This window comes from Aristolochia californica, unplaced genomic scaffold (genome assembly GCF_029961685.1).
Source record: "Aristolochia californica isolate CCGP_79_NKW_82.1479 unplaced genomic scaffold, dmAriCali1.0.hap1 SCAF_9, whole genome shotgun sequence".
NCBI lineage: Eukaryota > Viridiplantae > Streptophyta > Magnoliopsida > Piperales > Aristolochiaceae > Aristolochia > Aristolochia californica.
The window spans coordinates 37,601,393-37,622,093 of NW_027182290.1; the positions used below are offsets into that span (position 1 = coordinate 37,601,393).

Genomic DNA, 20,701 nt, shown 5'->3' on the forward strand with positions numbered 1-20,701 from the left:
AGTGACTTATTAGAAATTTACAAGAAATATTTTAAAATTTTCTTAGGAAAGTTAAATGGACCTCTTATTGCCTCTTCTATGGAATAAATAAAAATTAATAATCAATCTAATATATTACTATACTTATTGGTAATTTTTTAATCAAATAAAAAGTCAAACACAAAATTACAATAAAAATTGCCTCATGCTAAAAGTATTATAGCATCAACTGCCAAATATTTATTCAAAAATTTTCTATATGGTTTTCTAGCCTATCTTGACAAGAAAATCTTACTCAGAAAATTATTTTTTAATAAAATTTTTTGAAAAATGTTTACAAAAAACATGAGACACTAATAGTCCCTAGAAACTTATTTCTACTAAAATGTATTTTCAATTTCTTCATGAGCCATAATGAAGGAGAGTTTAAGAATTTTTTATTATTTTTTTAACTTTATGATCTCGCACGTGCGAAATCATCTTGGGGCAGGGAAGGGGGGGTGGGGGTATTCTGCCGAGAAGACGCGGAGGAAGGGGTTTACGATGCCAGTGTCGTTGGGGATGACGGTTGCGACGGAGGCGGCGGCGACGAAAACAAAAGCGAAAGCGAGGGGAGGAAGCATCCTCCCCTCCCCGCTCTTGCTCCCGTTCCCTTGCTCACGCTCTCGACTCAGCTCGTTAACGAGTCGTCGAGCTGAACCTGGAATTGATCGAGCTCAATTCGTTAATTTAAACGAGTAAATTCCTGATCTCGAGCTCAACCTCCAGAGATACCGAATCGAATCGAGTTGATCGCAAGCCGACTCAGTTGGAAACTACCCATAGAGGGAGGGTACATCTCCCTATTCTTTAAAAAGGAAAGTGGAAGGGGAGGAACCTTTTTTCCTCTATGATGGATGTAAAGGTGGGCGGTGACCCTTTTGTCTTAAATAAGAGTAGGACTATCTCCTTTCCATTTTTTTTAATTTAATTAATTAATTAATTTATTTATGTGCCAAGATGGGTAGTTGTTTTCCTTTCCGTTTTTGCAAATATGATACCGAAATTTGTCCTTGAAACATTAGCAATTTTGTTTTTGAGAGGTGACCTCTCTCCCACTCTTTTCATAAATAAGTAAATAATCAATATGTTATATAATTGAATATATATTTCAAATAACTTGTAATTAACACATTTTAATTAATCAACATCAAACGGATAGATAGCAGGTTTCTGGCACCAATGAATTTTGGTAGAGGATCAAGACTATTAGATATAAAATAGATATTTATAAACAATCAGCTAAATGATTTGAGCAAACTCGACTTGATACGGAGTCTACATCCGCCTAAATGTTGACGAATCCCACCGAAATGTGATCCCGTAGTGCAGGCAAAGGGGAGCCGTGGCCCGTGAATGCCTCCCCTCCACTTGTTTGTCTTCCCAATAACCTCTCATAACCTTCAGGTCCTTGCTCCACAGAGCCGTAGAGCGAACATGGGGGGGGGGGGGGGGGGACACTGGGTTGTTTGGGACACGTCCACATCGTCTTCCCCTCGCATAGACGGACAAACGGAGCATTTACAAGCAAAAGGTTAACTGATACTACGGGTAAGATAGACAAGCTTACAGAAATAGTAACTCCGTTGAGCTAAATGCCAACAATCGAAAGTACTTTACCCGAATCTTGACGATCGCCATCTGAATTCTATATTCATCATATCATCATTCTCCCCCATGAGTCTGATCACTGAGCGTCATCGCCTACTCAGCCCCACTGCGAAGATGCATCAGTATCAGTTGTACGATTATGACAGGGTTCCTCTCTGTGGATTTTGGTCCAAAGCTCCCCATCCTCGCAGTGGTGGCCTCTCACTTCTCACAGTGTCCTTCGCTCGTCTATTAAAACGCCAGTCATCTTTTCCAGACCCATTCACATGTCTACCTGTAAACTGAAATTTCCTCTCAGTGGTGCTTTCTCTTTCTCAGAGTATCCAATGCCAGCCCTTTCCTGACTCTGAACTCTCCTTGGCATCTTGACATCAGCTCTCTCTGAGGCCAAGTGACAACTGAAACCCCCGATGGCCCTTCCACGGAGTTGGAAATATTTTGTCCAAGACTTGCAGGCTGTAGCATTGGGAGCTTTTGATTTTCCAATAATTCAATATCATTGAACTGCCGCCTGACCTGCTTGTTCTGTTATCAGAAGCTAACCCTTCCGACCTAACTCAAACATCGGAGCATGCGTGCCTTGTTGTGTGGTCTTCAATGCGGGGCTCCACTTTATCTTCTTCGTAAGATATGAACACCATGATTGAACGACGAACCAGATAAGTGGGTCCTTCAATACCAGGCAAAAGGGACCTTACAAATCGTCTCGAGTTTGTACTTTACACATCCCATCTCTGTAGGGTTCATGGAAATCACAATCTCCTCCAAATGGAGATAGAACTCAGCAATATGGGTGTTAATCCATATTACATGACCACACGAGTCCTGGAAGAAAGAAGTTTCAAATTTTTACGGAGGTGAGACTGTAAGAAGCTAAATCTCAGATGATTGATCTACAACAAAGCAAGAATTAAGCAAGAATTCCGTAAATGCTACAAGAACGCTTTAGTTGTTAAAGAGAGCCTTTTATTCGGATCTCATGTCAGTTGTCGCAGTCTTGCTTGTTGGCTGGACAAGCTTATCCCCACTCACCTTCGCGACATGATATGTTGGCGCAGGTTTGTCTCGACCATTATCCTTTAAAAAATATAGAACGAGTGAATTATGAAGATATGCCCCATATACGAACAAGAACTCAGTGATTTCCCCTTGGACTCCAGTACACATAAGTGGATACGTGCTTCGTTACAACTGACCAGTTCTCACTTTTTCTCCTTTGATCGCTGTCATCATCGTTCAATAAACAGACCCTGCAACTGCTGGCTAGGATTGATGTATTCTCGAATATAAGGATCCATTTCCAGTAAATGTCGCTTCGGCGAGCATCGCGGTGCTTTGACGTCCCACGATCTCTGTGAATTCAGGCCAGATGTTCAAAATCCGGCCGCTTGGGAGTCCCTTAATCAGCGCAGTTTTTCTCTAGAGTTTTGGTGGAAGTTTTTAAGTCCTGTCTACTGTTCTTCCCAATGCCGTAATTCTGAACTCTGATCACCTTCAAACCAGAAATTCGACTTTGATGTTGGTCTTTTTTTCTCCCACAAAGACTGGACCCTGCAAAATAAAATTCGAGGTTCTTGACTTCAAGGATGTCTTGCCAGCCGAACCTAAGAAGCAGACATCTAATTTGATTAGTCGCAGTCGTTAAAGAATCTTCCAGTAACTCCACCTCGTCTCCTTCTCTTCTCAAAGAAGGTGTTGGAAATGGAATCAATCGTCACCGGTCTCACGTGTACAGCGGGCGGTCATTGGAATTTTCTGAACTAAAAAAAGTAAAGAAGCGGCGTCGGAAGCAAGAAACCAGTTAATGGCGAAAATATCTTCGCCAAGAATGTAACTGCCTACGTGAGGCCGTTCACCGTATGCCTGCTGAGCTAACAGACGGCGGTTTTGGTCTTTTGGGCGGTGGAAGAAACCAGGGGCGTACCGTACAACGTCGTCTTCTTCCCCCGGCTGTTCTGTTTATTACAGCAAGTGTTTGCTGGTTACAAAACACCAAATCCAAATCCCGGAACAATGTCAAGGAAGTAACACCGTGCGTCGCATTTAAGACGGACCACCTCGTGAAGCCATGTGGGAGCTAATGAGAATGGCAGCCCCACATCACCTTCTCCTTTTGCTTTTCTCTGAACAAGCGAATAGGAAGAGGCTAACCTTCTTGTTCTCAGAACTTTTGACAGGCAAAAAGGAAATTCCATCGAGTTCAAATTCGATCACCATGCGCAGTGACCTCTTTAGGAAAAGTCACTAGAAATAAATTAATGAACCTTTGCCAAGTAATTACAAACATAAAAGGAGCTCCGTGGTCTCTGCAAGACGAGGAAAAATGGAAACAACAGTGGAAAATCGTTGCGGAGTTCTAATCTCTACCCAGGGTTTCTCAGTATCTAACAAATTTTTTCAAATGAATCACCTTAAAGAAGTCTGAAACCGAATACGAGTATGACATAATGAACCAGATTCAATAAAGGAGTCATCCCTTTCCTCTTCAACGGAAGTTCCTGGAAAGCAACCCATCATTCATAAGCTGGGTGTAAAACAGAGAGATAAACATCTGGAAAAATTTCAGGATATTTCATTTCCAAAGGAGCAATGGAGTTAATACAAGCTTTTCCATAAGATAAACAGCACAAGCAATCAAACGAATACCGCAATACAACAACCGACTAATCATCTACTTCTATTACATAAAAAGTGTTGCTCTGTACAAGATGATGGGGATACAGTGGAAAACGCATTTCCTCAGGGATAAACAACGAGCCTCCGGGAACACATGGTACAGAAATACTTCCTTTTGGTCTTGAAACAGAGAGGCAAGAAGCAAAACCTCCACTGGCTCTCCACGTCCATGGCCTGCACAATTCCTCCGCAGTAAGGGCAGCTCCCCGGCGCTTGCTGCGTCCCCAACACCCTCTCCTCCTCGTCGCACAGAAACACAATACACATCTCAGTGACTCTCTTCTCTCTCCCTTTGAGAAAAACACGAATAACCAAGTAAAAGCGGAACAGATTTCTTCGAACCAAATTGTTCGTCCACCTGAAGTGGGTATTTATAGCTGGGAACGAAGCAGGGTTCTCTCCCATGATTTTACACGTGTCTAGAAGATTCTCAGAGAAACCGGTTTCATTCAGGAGATAACATGCACTGAGGGTGTGTATTACGCACCCCAGCCGCATTTTCTGATTTCTTAGCTATTTGATAACTGAAACTTCGAGGGACGAATGCGTCCTGCTCGTATTGGTCTGAAACTGAAAGGTACAACAACCCTGCCCAGTTCTCTTTACCAAAAAGTTCTTTTTCTAAATTATTTGTGCAATTCTCTGGATCTTCTAGCTTTTCCTTAACTAGTAGTTTATAATTTACAATATCAACTCTCACATGCTTCCCTGCATGTTTTGTTGCATTTTAATTTTATCTGTTTGATTTCCTGGGTTCTATTTCTGGGTAGAAACCAGGTTTCTGACTTCCGAAACTATGGGAATTAGATAGGGTCGAGCATCCTCAGACGTAACTCTACCGTCTTTTTCGTTTCATTCTCTTAAACGATCGTCTACTGGTTTTCTTCCAATCGCAAAATCTGACAGATGCCAATCTAACGCGGAGAATGATGTATTCGGAAACAGATTTTTAGGCAAGATTGCGAAATGCGAAGCTCAGTCCGCTCTTTCTTTAGACTTACGGTTGGTCATGGATTGACCAATTAAGAAGAAAGCTAACCCGTGTGTGTTCTAGCAAAAGGAAAGGTCTATGAAACGTCCAGAAAGCTCGTCTCGACATCGCGCGGGGAAGAATGGAGAGGTTGCTAGATCAGTGAATCAGGACACCTTTCCTGGTTTACCCTTTCGATAGTCGAGATCTTATTTTAAGCAGCAAACAGATTCTGTCGAGCAATGTCAAGACGTGTGATTAGACCTTTCCATAGGGTTAATATCGGGAAAAATGGAACTCGTTCATAGAGAGAAGATAGACCAGGCTCACCCTTCATGGGATTGGCAAACCGCCTACAATTGCCTTATAGTTGCCTAAAAAAATCACTGATTTACAAGGATTTGTGGACTATCCAGCATAAAAAATATAACACTAAAAATATATGGAAGTAAAAGGTTGTCTTGTAAAAAGAATAAATATACGGATGCATGATTTCAAAATCCCACAGTTTTTTTTCTGAGATGAATCGTGAATAATATTTCATAATTGAAAGAACGTCTTAATGTGCGACTCTAGGGCACTTTTCGGTTGAAAACTAACACTTTAAACTTCACCATCATTTCTAGTTTACCATTCTAAAGCATCATCCACGAGTCACCGTCTTCAATTCTTCCTCCGAGGAACTCGGCATACATTTGCAGGTCAGATGTTCTCTCTTTTTTTTTTTTTTTTTTTTATAGTTTCTATGACTTTAAAAATACAAGATAGGACTTGAATATTTCTAAACTCGTCTGTTATGCTTCACGTTGGCTGCATCACCTAACAAACACTATACAGTAGCTAACTCTTCTAGAAAATAAGAAAAGCTAAAATAAATCAGCAAAAAAGAAAAACACTAGGCTAAAGAATAATACCTTCGAGTATCAATTCTCTCATACGCAATCGGTTAACCTCATTATCTTGTCTGTGTAATAACCAATTGCTATTTCCAATTTTCCCCTCTGAATTCTCACAAACAAGAATGTTTCAAGCATAAATCATAGAACTTGAAAAGAAGTCATCAAGGATCTTGAACCAATAAGGACATTTTTTAAGCTTATGAAATCGCTAAATGCCCACCCGTTGAAGGTTGAAGGTTGAGACTGTTTTACCTCGGTTGATATTGTTTGGCAAATAACAATGGAGGGCAGGCTGGTATTTTATCTCTTACCGATAAATTGATCTCCTAGAGTCGGGGAAAGAGTAAGGCATTGGTCTTTGAAGGCACCGCAGAATCCCCAAGTAAATACCCAGCATTTTCATTTTACACCTTTCACAGGTTGTATAATCTCTTCTTTTTTTCTTGTTATCATTTCATATGATTGAGCTCTTATCCAAATGTTTCAATTTTTAGAGTCTAAAAAAAGAAAACTTTACCAAAACAATTGACAGAAGTACAATGGAGTAACACATATTTACCAAGAGAAAATGTGGATCATGGTGACAAGCCCTTGGGGTTGTGTGCCTCGATATCAACATGTCGAATCCCTGGAACTAGTCTCTGGATTTCCTTTTCCAACCTATCCACCTCACTTCCCATAGCTGTGACCAACTCTTCCCCTGCCAGTCCCGGTCACAAAATTCTCATTCAGAATAATAAACAAACTTTGGGAAATTCAAGTTATAAATCTCCCTACATACCGTAAGCTGACATTGCCTTTAGAAGTAGAGCATCATCTTCACACTTAGCAGCTTCACGAAACTGCAAGAATCACCTTCCATTTAGTCATCATCTTGGAAGTTCTCCCGGTAGTTACATATTTCAGATAATCAATAAGTTTGTCTCCACAAAGAAATACAGAGAGCGACAAAATGAAATCTTTTTCTTATAATTACATGTTTCAAAAGATAACCCAGAAGTCAATATCTTGTGAGGCAGTCCTTTTTGGATTTTCATTCCATCAGGCAATATCTTTCTTCCCTTGTTTGTAATTTGTAGACCATGGGAAACATTTCATTAAACAGAAAAGAAGATACAGACAGGCCAGTAAAGATAGACACTAAATTTTACAAACAATGTAAGAAAAAAAAATACATTTAAGCAACACATAACAAAACAGAAAAGGAAGATTCATTGACAAATTCTTGCCATGAAAATGTACTCTTTGGCAGCAGAACTCGATAGGTCATTGGCACCTCTCAGGACATGGTCAAAGAGGTACTGATATTGTCAAAAATCAAAATCATAAAACAAAAAACTAGGAAGCACTCTTTGGATGACTCGGAAGGGATGCAAATTTTAGAGTTTTTATGAGAAAAACCTGCTTACTAACCAACAATTTTGACAAGCAACATTAGTGTTTTTTTTTTTTTTTTTTTTTGATAAAGATGTATTTATAAAACAGAAGAAAATTACAAAGTTTGAGGGAGCATTTCCCTTACAACCAGAGATTGTAGGTTAGCTCCCTGCCTAGCAAGTACATCTGCCGCTGAATTTGTGGATCTCGGAATGTGGGTCCAACAACAAGCAACATTAGTGTTTTCATTATCACATAAATTAAGATCCTCCAGTAGGTGCCATATTGCTTTTCTAGATGATGTCCAATGTCAATTTATTAACTCAATTGGCCTTGAAAGGAAAAAACTCAGAACCCTAATCTCTGTTGGAAGAAAAGAAAAAAAGCCCCAACTTATGTCCAGTTCAGGAATAAAATGAAAATTGAAGACCTGTGTTGGAAAATCCACTAAAATGAAATAAATGTTCAACCAAATGATGATTATGCTTTCACTGCAGACAGTAGATATTAAGAAAATACCTGTTTTGCCCATTCTCCACGCCCGGTTCTTTCCAAATAATTTTGCACTACCACAACTCCGTTGAAATCTGTCGGGTACAATGGTTATAAATAAATCAAATTCAGGATAAAAGAATTTTTTTACTTGAATAGAGGAAAGGTGAAACTAAACACATATAATTGGATCAAACAATATCTGAGTCAAGCTGTGTTATATATCATGCTTCATGAACAAAATCGTAAAGCCAATTTCAACAAGATATCAGGGTAAAAGAAAGAATAAAAGAATCACCTTGTTGAACTGGTTTAACAACCAGCCAACTTCCTTTTATATCCACGTTTTTTTTTTTTAATTTCTCGTTTCCCTTCAAAACACCAAACATATACAAAAAGGTAGCTAAAACACTCATATTTATGTCAGAGTGGTTCCGTCCACTCTTGTAGGCGGTAGCTTTCCGCACCTAATAGATCGGTCTTTTAGGTGTATTAGCTAGCCGCTGTCATGGTATCAGAGCTGGCAACGCCACGTCCCGCGTTCGAATCCCGTGAGAGGCGGTCAAGAATGGGCGGGGTGGGTGTCAGAGTGGTTCCATCCACTTTTGTAGGCGGTAGCTTTCCGCACCTAACAGATCGGTCTGTTGGGTGTATTGGCTAGCCGCTGTCAATTTAGAGCATAAATAGGATTCCTAAAGCTAATGTAATTAAACTATCTAAAAATTAGACAACCTGGAAACTGATTCAAAATAGGAATAAATACTAAGAACTACCTTCTACGTACTACAAAACATGAGTGCAGAAAAACTTAGTACATATAAAACCAAGACTTCTTGTTGAACTAAAGTTCTAGGGCACTATAGTTCTTTAATGGCTCTAATATTCCCTCCTCAAGCTGAAAAATATATAACATCAGATATAGCTTCAGAGGAAATAGATATGAGAGAACTTGTCCTAGAGTTTAAGTGAAGTTGGACACTACAATTCTTCTTCATATAATCCCCCCTCCTCAAATTTTGAAAGTAACTCCCTGCAATCATCCCCAACAAGCTTAATTCAGATAACTATGTAATTGTTAACTTCATGTAAAAGGATTTTGTTTACAAAGTTAAATTTTTTGAAGAACAGGTGTGTTAAGGAATAGTTTCACATAGACTAGTAGTACAAAGATCTTGAGTTTATTAGTTGGGAAAGAGGTTTCCGAAGTTGGCTAGTCATTTTGGGATAGGCCTTGGACCCAACTTAACATGGTATCAAAGCAGGTACTCATATGTGGGCCTACACCTAAACTATCCACTTGTAGAGCCACAAAAAAGGGCCTAGAGCCACAAAAAAAGGGTCTACACCTAAACTATCTACTTGTAGACCCACAAAAAGGGCTTACACCAAAACTATCCACTTGTAGAGCCACAAAAGAGGGCATACACCTAAACTATCCACTTGTAGAGTCACAAAAGAGGGCCTACACTTAAAACTATCCATTTGTAGAGCCACAAAAGAGGGCCTACACCTAAATTATCCACTTGTGGAGCCACAAAAGAAGGCCTACACGTGAGGGGGAGTGTTAAGGAATAGTCCCACATAAATTAGTGAGTACAAAGATCTTGAGTTTATTAGTTGGGAAATAGATTTCCGAACTAATAAACTCAAGATCTTTGTACTCACTAATCTATGTGGGACTATTCCTTAACACTCCCCCTCACGTGTAGGCCCTCTTTTGTGGCTCTACAAGTAAATAATTTAGATGTAGGCCCTCTTTTGTGAAATAACAGAAAGAGCAACAAATCAAATGAAGAATAAAACTTTGAAAATCAAGAGAATAATAGAAAAAAAATTAAGGGTTAGAAGTAAGAAGCATGACATTGAAGGAGAAAGAAATAAAGAGAATTTTCCAGTATTTTAGTCAAAATTAATTTTCCAGAATTCAATATTCAAGCAAATAGCAAAGGAAATCAGGGAATAAAAGATAATATTTTCCATAAACCAAGGATTAAACTTAAACTACCTTTAAAAAAAACTTAAATACTGAAAACCATATGGATTGAAGTGCACAAAAGAAAAAAGAGAAGAGAGCCTTAATTATGGATTTTTCTAATAAAACACCAAATAGAAATAGAATAGGTAGTAGACACTGAAATACAAAATTTTTTTAACTAGAGCACATGAAATAACTTAGTGAATAATTGGATACATTTGAGGGTTAGGTTGAGTTAACAAATTTTGAGGTATTCTTCTACAAGAAATTAGGAAAGAAGCACACAAAAAAATTAGAGAAGAGAAGGAGAAAAAAACAGATGAAAGTCAAGAGACAGAGAGGAACACTGGTCATGGGAACTGCAATCTCTTTTTGAAAACGTAGTTCTTTTTTTTCCTTCTTCATTTTAGATTGAAACTGAAAGAGAAACCAACAACTCAAAACCAGAGCACTGATACAAATTAAGAAACTACAGGAAGAAGAGAAACAAAGAGAGAAAGAAGGACAGAAAACAGAGAATGGTGACTGAATCGACTAGTTGAACTGGATTATTAATTACCAACCAGCCACTTTAAGAACCATTTAGTGACAAACTGAGAGGACAGAATAAAAAATAAATAGGAACACTAAAGCCAAAATAACTTCAACTTTCAGAAAATAGGATTATTAGAAACTGAGATAAAATAGAAAATATATTAATTAGTAATATCTATCTATCATGTAACTTGTATACAAAACTATTTTCTAGATATAATATAAAGACTTCTGGTTAAATTATAATTGAAGGAGGAAACTATTATTCTATAGCTCTTAACAATGAGCAGCAGACATTAGGCTTCTTCTGTCAACCATCATAAGCTCCAAAAAGGAGCTACTGTTTCATTAAAGAGCAAAAATAGGATGGGCACCTACAGAATTAGAGCAGGGAAGCTCCCAATTGATTCTGAGTTCCCTAATCCCTTAGAAACATTTTATATACGTAGCACAACTCGCACCTGAAATGGAATCATATGAGCACAGGTTTTACAGGCTGGATAGCCATTTCAAGTGAAAGATTCACATCCAAATACTCTTTCATTGTTGTGGAATGAGAACCAGTTGAAGGCAAAGATCTCCTATTAAAAAATCAAACTCTAAAACTATTGGTACAGTAGCTGATATTCATTGAAGGAAAGTTTCAAAACAGTGGTAAGGTATAAAAACAGGAGGAAAAAAAAGGAAGTCATCTTTTTATTAAAAGTTTGCTCTTTTGAATGGCTGTTTTCTGCAAAAAAGCAGTCAACAAAATGGGTCCAGGCCGTCTCTGAACTGAAGATGAAGAGAGGGGTGAGAGTTTGCATAGAGTAAGGAATTTCATTTTCCTTCAATTAGTGTAAAATGATAACGAACTGGGAGTTCTTTCAACCGCTCACCCTAAGAAGCCCAATTGTCCTATAAATCAGCTGCAGCCAAACACAGGCCAGATGAACCACAAGTCAAATTTACAAAACTCTAGCTACATAACTATGATTTTCCCTTCTAATTGTTACGTTGAGTATTTCGTTCAGTATGATATGCAATTGTAGCAAGCCAACAGCCTAAGATCACTATCCCATCCCCTCCAGACCAAAAAATATTGCCTAGTGTCACTTGCCTCTTGAATGAGTATAGAAGATTAGAAAAGCATCCAACAAAATGACTGGCTAATAAAAGGGTGCCCATCTTGATCCATAGATAGCACAGCCTCTCTCCACAGTTCAAAGAAAATAAATAAACTAGAGAGTTAAATAGAACACAAAAATGAGGAATCACCTATTTCTGCTTTGAATCTAAAGAATCCAGGCCCAATCACCTCACTTTTGCAATCATACAGTGCATCCACAACCTGTAACATAGCCAGTTTTATTTAAATAAATCTATACCAATCATAAAACCACTAAAATTACATCAAGAGTTATTGTCTGTGCAGGAAATCATCTTCACCGGATCCGATTTCAAGAAATCTAATACTCTCTGCATTTCATGATCATCAATAGCTCTACCAATCAAAGCATGACGATTTCTTTGAATGAGAAAAATAGCAACCTGCAATATGGCATTTGGAATTCGGTGATGTTGAACAGATTAATTGAAGAACAATTTGATGAACCCCAACACTCATGCAGGTAAAGTCACACAGAATACATGGGGAATAGAAGTACCATTCCAAGTAAGTTCCCAACAATAATGGAACCAATAGGATCATATATAGGATTCCCAGTCAACCTGACAGCAACTAGTGATGCAGCTGCAATAACCAGACCAGTAACTGCAGCACCATCCTGGAAAACAAAGATCAGTCACAAGAACTTAAGATTTATCTAGGGACTGATAGACAAATAAAACAAAAACATCATTTCAAAAAAATAAATAAAACAAAAACATCATGACCACGTGAACCACCAGCACCAATGTCCTTAGAGGATGACCACAACTAAGACGAGCTCCATTCTTCACCCAGAAAGACACACTTCAAAGGAAAATCCTAAAGCAGTTTAAACACTTTGGATTACAAATCATCTGTTCAATTAAGCAAACATTTAAAATGAAACAAAATAAAAAAATGAAAACTAAACAAAAAAAGAAGGGGGGGAGGGAGCTCAGAGTTTGAAATTTAAAAGTTATTTCTTTGTAATGATATGCAGATCAATAATGAAATTCTAAAATAACGAAGAAAAGCAGTATGAGAGAGAGAAGAAGAAAGATGGAAGGAGGAGGAAATTTTGTGAGGAGAACGTGAGCTGCTCTCGATGGCGAAAACTTACGAACCACATCTCTCTTTTATTCACTTAAATGGATAGAGAGAAAATGACCTCTCTACCTTTCATACATGCATCTCCTTATATCTTCATAATTACATTTCCAAACACTGTGAAACTTGGACCATAGACCAATATAAACTTACTGACTCTAATGATATTCTTGCTGAAATATACAGACTCTGTAACATGACCAAACTACCCCTTACATTATATTTAACAGAAATCAAATAAAGACTAGTAATGACAATATTTTGAACAGTAATATAAACTTATTCTCTTACAGTTGAGGAGAAACCCTAAATCCCCAGACCAAGAAGAAATAAGTAATATAATTGAAGATGTTTTTTTTTAATGCAAATGAGAAATTTTAATAGAAAGAGAGGAATATACAAACAGAGCTAGCTAGGCGTCCCTTCAATCCAGAGAGTTGAAGGGAAGCACCCTGTTTAGCCAAAGAGTCTGCCAAGGAGTTGGTGGACCAGGGGACATGAGCCCAAATATACTGGAGTAAAATTACAATGTCCATGATGTGGTAGAACACTGGCCAATGGCGCCGTTGAGGACTCAATAGCTAACCGAGTCATACAACGGAGGCGCACTGAGTTACAGAGTTAATAGCTTTCTTTTCATATTGTTTTAAATTCGTTTTTTATGCATTATTTAAGTTAAATTGCCATAGGGGAAGAATTGTAATAATTAACCCTAAAACTATTGTTGGCGTCAACCCTACTTAGAGGGCAAGAGAATGAGAAAAAAAGGCAAGTCTTGAATTAGGTTAAACAGGGTTTGGAGTTCTCCTTGATGAGCTCTAGGTTCAGGTTCCCTCTTGAATCTGAATTTCCTTCTTCCCTATTTTGATTTTTGTGTACATTGATCCATACCGACGAGGAGAGGGGAATTGCCGTCCCTTTTCCGAGTTCAATCAGAGGCTTCAGCCTCCCATCCATTCACAGCAGCTATAGAGGGTTTCTCCCTCTCTTTCCGAGTCTGATTTGAGGCTTCTCCATCACCACACCACGAGCAGCCATAAATCAGAGTTTTTCAGCCTCAAGGCCAGCAAGAGCCAGGTTAGGAACCCCTAACCTCAGGTCTAAGGACTGTCCAAGCTAGGGGCTTGCAGCCTTAACACGAGCAGCAGCAAAGAGGGTTTCAAACCCTCTTTTCCGTGAGCAAAAAGGGGACCCCTTCCCCTCCTGTCCGAGCAGCAGCAGCAAGGGCCCTCTGCCCTTACCGAGCCACAGCCCAGCCCCACAAAGGAGGCTGCTTTCCTCTTACCCGAGACCAGACCAGACAAAGGAGACTCTTTATCTGCCCTTACCGAGAGCAACTGCTCTATTATAGTGCTGGATTCACAAATCCCACGCCGAGTTACTCGATCCATGACTAGGGACCATAACAGGCGCCAAGGTCGCTCAATGGAGAAGGAGCACCATCGGATGATCACTTGGGAGTCGCCTTCCACAAGAAGAGAACTGTTGAACTGGTCACGAAAAATTATGAGTCCCTGAAGGAGACCCATAAGCTCAGCCTCGGTGGAATCTGCTATGCCTATAGGTCCCGTGTAGGAGGTGAGCGTAGCCCCGGAAGAGTCACGAAAAATCCCACCAAAACCCGCTTGACCCAGACAGCCTGAGCGCTACCATCAAAATTGAGTTTGATATAGCTAGGGGGAGGAGTCCAAGAGATGATGATGGGAGGCTGAGGAGGAGCAAATAAATTTGCAAGGATGTTCTAATTGTGTCCGAGTGAGGTTCCCATCAAAGTGGCAAATTCTTTCCTGGTGTGCATCTAGGTGGATACCTCGCCGATGATAATGCTATTGAGCTCTTTAGTGGAATTGGATTTAAGATTGAATCTCCAATTGTTGCGCTCTTTCCAAAGTGCCCAAGGTATGTGACAGAGGCAGGCAAAGAGGAGGAAGAGTTTGAGGATGGGGAATCGAGTTCCGAGGAGGGATTGACAAGTACCCAGCAGATCCATCAGAATACATGTTTGGGGTTTGAAATTGTGGAGAATGCTGCTCCAAAAGGTCCAAGCATAGCTTGCAATGTATAAGGAGGTGATTAGTTGTTACTTCCTCTGAATTACAGAGGGGGGGTAGAGACGGTTAGCGCTGTTGTTTCCCCTTCTTCTGAGGTTATCAGCTGTCAATAAGTGATTCCGGATTGCACACCAGATGGGGAATTTTATCTGCAGAGAGGCTGAGAAAAGCCAAGCCCGGTGGCTGCATGTGGAGCAGAATTCATGGCCCAGCCCCAAATCATGTGGTATGCCAGAGAAACAGAGAATAGGTCGTTGTTTTCCAAACTATTGAAGATGTATTTATTCCTTCGAAAATGTTTAACATAAGTTAGGAGACCTTTTCCAAACTAATAAGCATAAGATCACCCAGATTCATAACTTGTATGATGCCCAAACAACTAGAATGAGTCATGAAATACAAGAATGGTCCATAGAACTAAGGAAATTCTATCCACCAACACCCTCTCATATATCTAGGCCTAAACGTACAAATATGTTGGGCAGGTAATAGAAACAGAACTGGGCTTGGATTTACTCAGCAGCCATGTTGAACTTGGACCTGTTCTCATTAAAATGACTGCGTGGAGTTAAGAGACCCCTTTTCCCAAATAATAAACTTAGGATCATCAAAACTTACAACTAAAGCAAGACCATTCACAACTAACAACCTAGATGTTAACACCCTCTCAATTAAGTGAGAAGGAGCTATAAAAGCAATCAAGATGAAAAAGCAAAGCATTATCAACAAGAAGAGCCAAGAGATCCACTCCATGATGTCAATGGATCAGCCACAGATTTAGCACTCCTAGGTGTATGAAGTCACTAAATCTGGACCAGCCTACTCCAATGCACAATTTCATCAAAAACATGAAGAAGCCACCACGGAGGTGATTTTCTAGAGTGGAACCACGAGACCACCATTGAAAAATCACCACAATCACCGAAGGGCCTGAAAATGTGCTACAAAAGACCTTCAATCCACACAAGAGGGCACGAAGTTGCACCTCAATCGAATCACAGCAACCCAATGGTGCAGAGTATACTTGGAGAATCTAGCCAGAGTAGTCCCTAATAACACCCCCACCTCCAAGGGGCCCCCAGTTTCCTCTTGAATTCCTTTCAAAGTTCATCTTCAATCACCCTTCAGGGAGAAACCAAGGAATAATAGTGGGAAACCATGAAAAAAGAGTATATTTTTATGCTATAGATCAATATAAAATTGTCAAAAAATGTTATTCTAATTTGTGAAAGAAACCACTAATGATCATGGACTGCACATGCAATTGGGCCATATGAATTCAACTATGCAACCACATTAGTTCCACCCTTCTAAGTGATATTCAACACTTTCAAATTTATAGTACAACTACTATAGTTTCAAGTAGGGAAGGCCACAGATCAGGTAGGGTCAAGTCAGGGTTAAGTCTTTGAAATCCCGAACCCGACCCCAATCCCAACCCTGAAAAATCCCATGATAGAATTAGAATCCAACTCCGATCCCGCCCACTTCCTCTCATCATCCATCTTGTCTCACCCAATTCCTCTCATCCTCCACACCAACCCCGTCCCTTTCCCTTTTACATATCCCTAGTCTCATCCCAAAAAAATAAAAAAACAGAAAAAATAAAGGCTATCTACGTTATCTAAAATGCCACCGACAATACAAACTCTCAAGTCTCAACCATCAGAAAATAAAATCAAAAGGAAAAAAATTACAAAAGTTGATAACAATAAAACAAATGGAATGAGAATTAAGTTGGGGCAAATGACAGGATGTAAATGGATACACTGGGCAAACCACAAAAGTGAGAGATGTAGGCCTATGTGTTTGATTTTTTTGAAGTAGAAGTAGTTTTATTTGAAGGTTTCAACTTTCAAGTCGAATTGGAAAGAGCATAAAGTTCGGCGAACAAAGCAGAGAGCAGAATAGAGCTTCACCGAAACAACGATTCTGACAAAGAAAATGAAAACTTGAGGCAATTTCTTGTAGAAATTGAACGGAGGATTGTAGGTAGATGACTAGAATTGACAAGTGACCGCTAAAGAAGAAACTAAAGTGAGCAACGAATGCTAGAAAAGAAACTAAGATAAAATGACGGATGCTAGGGAAGAAACCAAAATTTGGAGAAGAAGGGGAACAAGATTAGGGTTTTTTTTCTTTTACAGGAAAATGAAAAATGGTGGGCGTGAGGAAGAATGAGGTGATTTTATCGTTTTCCAGAATTTTTTTTTCTTAAAGAGCCCCTCTTAAGTGATTTTATCTTTTTTATGAGAAGAGGACATTGAAGTCATTTTCCAAAAATTAATCAGCTTTAATGTAATTAGGAACAATAGCTTCACATTTTTTTCTTATTTCCTTAAATGCACAGAGAACATAATAGAGTTTTTTTTTTTATTTCTTTCTTATGTTATTCTTAATTGTAACAATGGGTACTTTGGATATTCGACCCATGGATTGAGTTCAGGGAGAACTTGTCCTTGGCTCAAAGAGAGGAATTTGTCCCCACCTCGAAGAATGAAAATTTTCCTTGCCTCGTTGGGTGTGGGAGAAACCACATCCTTGGGGTTTTTGGGTAAAATCAGGTTAAATTCCCTGTGAAATCCGGCCCGCTGCCTACCCCTAGATTCAAGAGCAAAAGGCATCCTAAATTCGGAAATCCCTCATAGCATGACTTGGCACTCTAAAAAGTGCTTATTGCAACCATTTACCTTCGAGAGATGATAAAGAAACATTTCATAACACTAAGCCTAATAAAAAAATAGATTATAGTATGCCTTTCTATTTATCACTTCCATAGGATTTCATGGAAATGCTTTATAAACCTGTGTAAATTAAACTGCCATGCTTTAACTTTTCTGAATGTGACTAGAGCACATACACTACAACACATACCCCTAGAGAGACTTGAACCCTTGACTTCAGACTAGAAACCTCCTTGTGTGGCTGTTGAACCAAAGGCCCTATGCAGCTATACTTTAAACTTGTAAGTAATTGATTTGACAAAAACTGAAACTCAACTTTAAACTTAAACTCAATCAAACAAGTAGAGCTAGTGCAGACTGATAACAAGAGCTCAAGAGATGTCTGAGGCCAACACAAGCCATGACCCCGGGCTTTTGACTTGACATAATGTGGTTTGCATACAAAGATGGGCACGAGATAGGTCAGGTACAATATAGTTGTAGGTTGAGTTGTAAAGGATTATCTTCTTCATTATAAGGCAACAGTAGGTCCCAATGAAGCTAGCAAGGCCTTTCAGATAAAGCAATTGTCACGTGCAGCATGTGGTGGCCCAACTCATACTACGTGTTAAAGTAAGATGACAGAAATCCCAACATAATTGACCAAGCATCAGTTACTTCATTTAGTGTTTGTCCAACGTTTAATTATGTCATTTACAGCAGCTGGCAGACCAATAGGCCCGTGAAAAAATATAATTTGTCTATTAACAAAAAAAATTGTTTTCTATTCCTTGTAAATCTGTGAAGAGGCATGGAAATGGTCCTTCTAACATGAACTGGATTACCCATATCTTCGGATCAGTCAGATGAAAGGATTCACAATAAACCAAGGATCTATGAAATTCCCCCCAACCAAAGTTCATGAGATCTACTGAAGAAATGAAGACACAATTTCACATACAAAAAAGAGACCTATTGAACAAAAAACTTTACAAATGTTCAGTGTTCCTTTTTCCCACATGGGTGTGAAAATTTAAATCCATTGGTACTTGAATTTTTAATGTGTGGATCAATTCAAGTTAGATCCCATAAGGATTAAAAATAACAGTTTACAACCGCAGAACTGTACATCAAGGTCGACTCAAGAACTCCCAGCTAATGCAGTTGGTAGATTTTTCATACACATCAATCAAGGCCTAGATGTGGCATAACTTTGTTAAATAAATAATAATCTGGCAATAAAAGAGTACCTCTGTCATTACAGCAACAGACGTTGGATCATGACCACGCCATACATAATCACTTAATTTCATGCCTTCGGCAGCTGCCCCCTTTTTTACAGCATTTATAGCTACCAAAAGTGAGGCACCTTCAACAACAATATTAGGACAAACACATATAGTTAGCATTGAATTCAAACTGAGAAGAAAACAATTCCATGCATAGTTACATACCTTCAAAGACAAATGAAGAACCAATCACTAAAGCTGCATACTCTATATTTGCTGGAGGCTACTCTCACAAGGCAAAGCATTAAGTAAATATCTAATAGGCATACAGATAATAAGACACCACAAAAAAGATGGCTAGTTGCATAAACCTACCAAAAATGATGTAAAAATGTAGTAAGACACTTACATGAGTTACGAACAAGTTCTGAACTCCATGAACAATTGTAGCACCAGAACCGAGGCAAAATATACCAACAGCCGATATCAGGGACCAAACGAATCTCTCCTTTGAATACCCATAACTACAGAAGTGGGACAATGATCAACTCTCTACATTGAAAGAGAAAGAGAGAGAGAGAGAGAGAGAGAGAGAGAGAGAGAGAGAGGTAACTTTTTCCCATGACCTTGCAAAATAGACAGTTGGACCAATCCAACACACTTTGAGGGTACTAGCCGGTGTTTGGGGTCAAAAAGAAAAGAGAGAATCATGAAACACTGTTAGAGAAAAGAACACTCACGGATGTAGAGCATCAGGAGCACGTCTTGAGCTATTCAAGCCATAAGCAAGCAACACCTACAATTTCAATTAACATAGGTAAGAAATTTCCCCTGAATCCAGATGCAGGGTATCATTAGCACATTTCTTTTTGCATCAATTTTTTTATTTTAATTGCAAGATTTATATTTTCCATTTTGTTGCTCACACGTATATAAGAAGTAAAACTTAAAATCATCCAATTCCGAGTCCAGTCAATAGTCATTACCTGATTGGCGATATCTGCAACAGAATGTACGACTTCAGCCAACATAACATGGCTAGAAGTCACCAGCCATACACCAAATTTAAGGGAGAAAACCAGGAAGTTGCAGGCTAGAGCAGTATGAACTGCACGTTGGCTAAGTCAGGAATTAAAAATAGTCAGATGAGAAATGGTATGACACTTACAATTAACCTCTCAATTAATGCCAATAAAATGGATGTTACAGCAATGAACGCAATAACAACTTAGAAATTAAAGGAAAGCTACAAAGGATTGATCATTCACCTTGGATCATCTATTTCTTTCTTTTTAATGAAATCAATGGTGGAGCAGTAATCTACATATCAAATAACACGATTTGAGAAAGAAAACGTTAGTGAACTAAAGTCACCTCATAAAACTGATAAATATATATATATAGATAAGGGGAGCTCACCGCGCCGAGAACCAACATTAAAAGAATCCGCCACACCAATTCCTCCAGTAGCGAAACCACCGTATCTTCTCGGAAACACAATGAACTCTGAACCTGTCAAATAGCGTCGATAACCAGCGGATTGCAATAATGGTTCTCTAGGTCTCAAATGATGAAGAAATGAAGAAGCCTTGGAGCATGTAAAGTTCAGAAGGATGGTTTCTGTTCGAGGAACCGATTCTCGGAGGAGTGAAAGAAGTCGTACTGTGCGCATCAAATGAGAGCAAGGATTACCAATATTCTGCATTGTTAGGCATGTTCATGAAGGTCATTGACAACTCTGATTCATGAAAATTAGGGTTTCGATGGTGACAACATATTAAAATGGATTACAATGGCTGAGTAGCTTGAGATACTGAGCTAGTGGAAGCATATTCATTATTCTGTGGTGCGCTATCATTCGTTCCTTCGCTCTAATCGCGATGGACGTGTCTTTGCAAGTACGAGAGGAAAGCTTCCGTACCCTAGTGCGCCCTAATAAAAGAAACGAAAAGAAAATAAGAATGAAAAGG

General features: G+C 39.0%; 2 protein-coding genes across 4 annotated transcripts; both read right to left on the minus strand.

Annotated features, from left to right (window-relative positions):
• Positions 1-4,173: 4,173 nt before the first annotated feature.
• On the minus strand, positions 4,174-4,634 carry LOC137942125 (uncharacterized). Its single transcript, XM_068787811.1, has one exon. The coding sequence runs from the start codon at positions 4,570-4,572 to the stop codon at positions 4,369-4,371; it is 204 nt and encodes a 67-aa protein (XP_068643912.1). The 5' UTR covers positions 4,573-4,634; the 3' UTR covers positions 4,174-4,368.
• Positions 4,635-5,767: 1,133 nt separating this feature from the next.
• LOC137941424 (metal tolerance protein C4-like) lies at positions 5,768-20,613 on the minus strand. Of its 3 annotated transcripts, XR_011110399.1 has the most exons (15): positions 20,151-20,613; positions 20,000-20,051; positions 19,718-19,850; positions 19,472-19,527; positions 19,141-19,255; positions 18,957-19,014; positions 18,753-18,871; positions 12,199-12,318; positions 11,981-12,082; positions 11,810-11,882; positions 8,071-8,138; positions 6,956-7,016; positions 6,734-6,874; positions 6,190-6,276; positions 5,768-6,094 (listed from the first exon to the last, which is right to left on the minus strand). XR_011110399.1 is itself a non-coding variant. In XM_068786829.1 (14 exons), the coding sequence occupies exons 2-14, from the start codon at positions 20,401-20,403 to the stop codon at positions 6,750-6,752; spliced, it is 1,335 nt and encodes a 444-aa protein (XP_068642930.1). In that variant the 5' UTR covers positions 20,404-20,430; positions 20,523-20,574; the 3' UTR covers positions 6,283-6,749. The 3 variants fall into 3 exon arrangements, 2 of the variants coding, with proteins under 2 accessions (XP_068642930.1, XP_068642929.1); XM_068786829.1 differs by lacking the exons at positions 5,768-6,094; positions 6,190-6,276 and having other exon boundaries at positions 6,283-6,874; positions 20,151-20,430; positions 20,523-20,574; XM_068786828.1 differs by lacking the exons at positions 5,768-6,094; positions 6,190-6,276 and having other exon boundaries at positions 6,283-6,874.
• Positions 20,614-20,701: the final 88 nt, after the last annotated feature.

Coding starts and splice junctions, on each gene's coding strand:
- LOC137941424 (XM_068786828.1), bottom strand. CDS start 20,436: ATGCAGAATATTGGTAATCCTTGCTCTCATTTGATGCGCACAGTACGA. Junction 19,256..19,471: donor GCTCCTGATGCTCTACATCC/GTGAGTGTTCTT, acceptor CCACTTCTGTAG/TTATGGGTATTCAAAGGAGA. Junction 12,319..18,752: donor CTGTTGCTGTAATGACAGAG/GTACTCTTTTAT, acceptor TTTGTTTTCCAG/GATGGTGCTGCAGTTACTGG.
- LOC137942125 (XM_068787811.1), bottom strand. CDS start 4,572: ATGTGTATTGTGTTTCTGTGCGACGAGGAGGAGAGGGTGTTGGGGACG.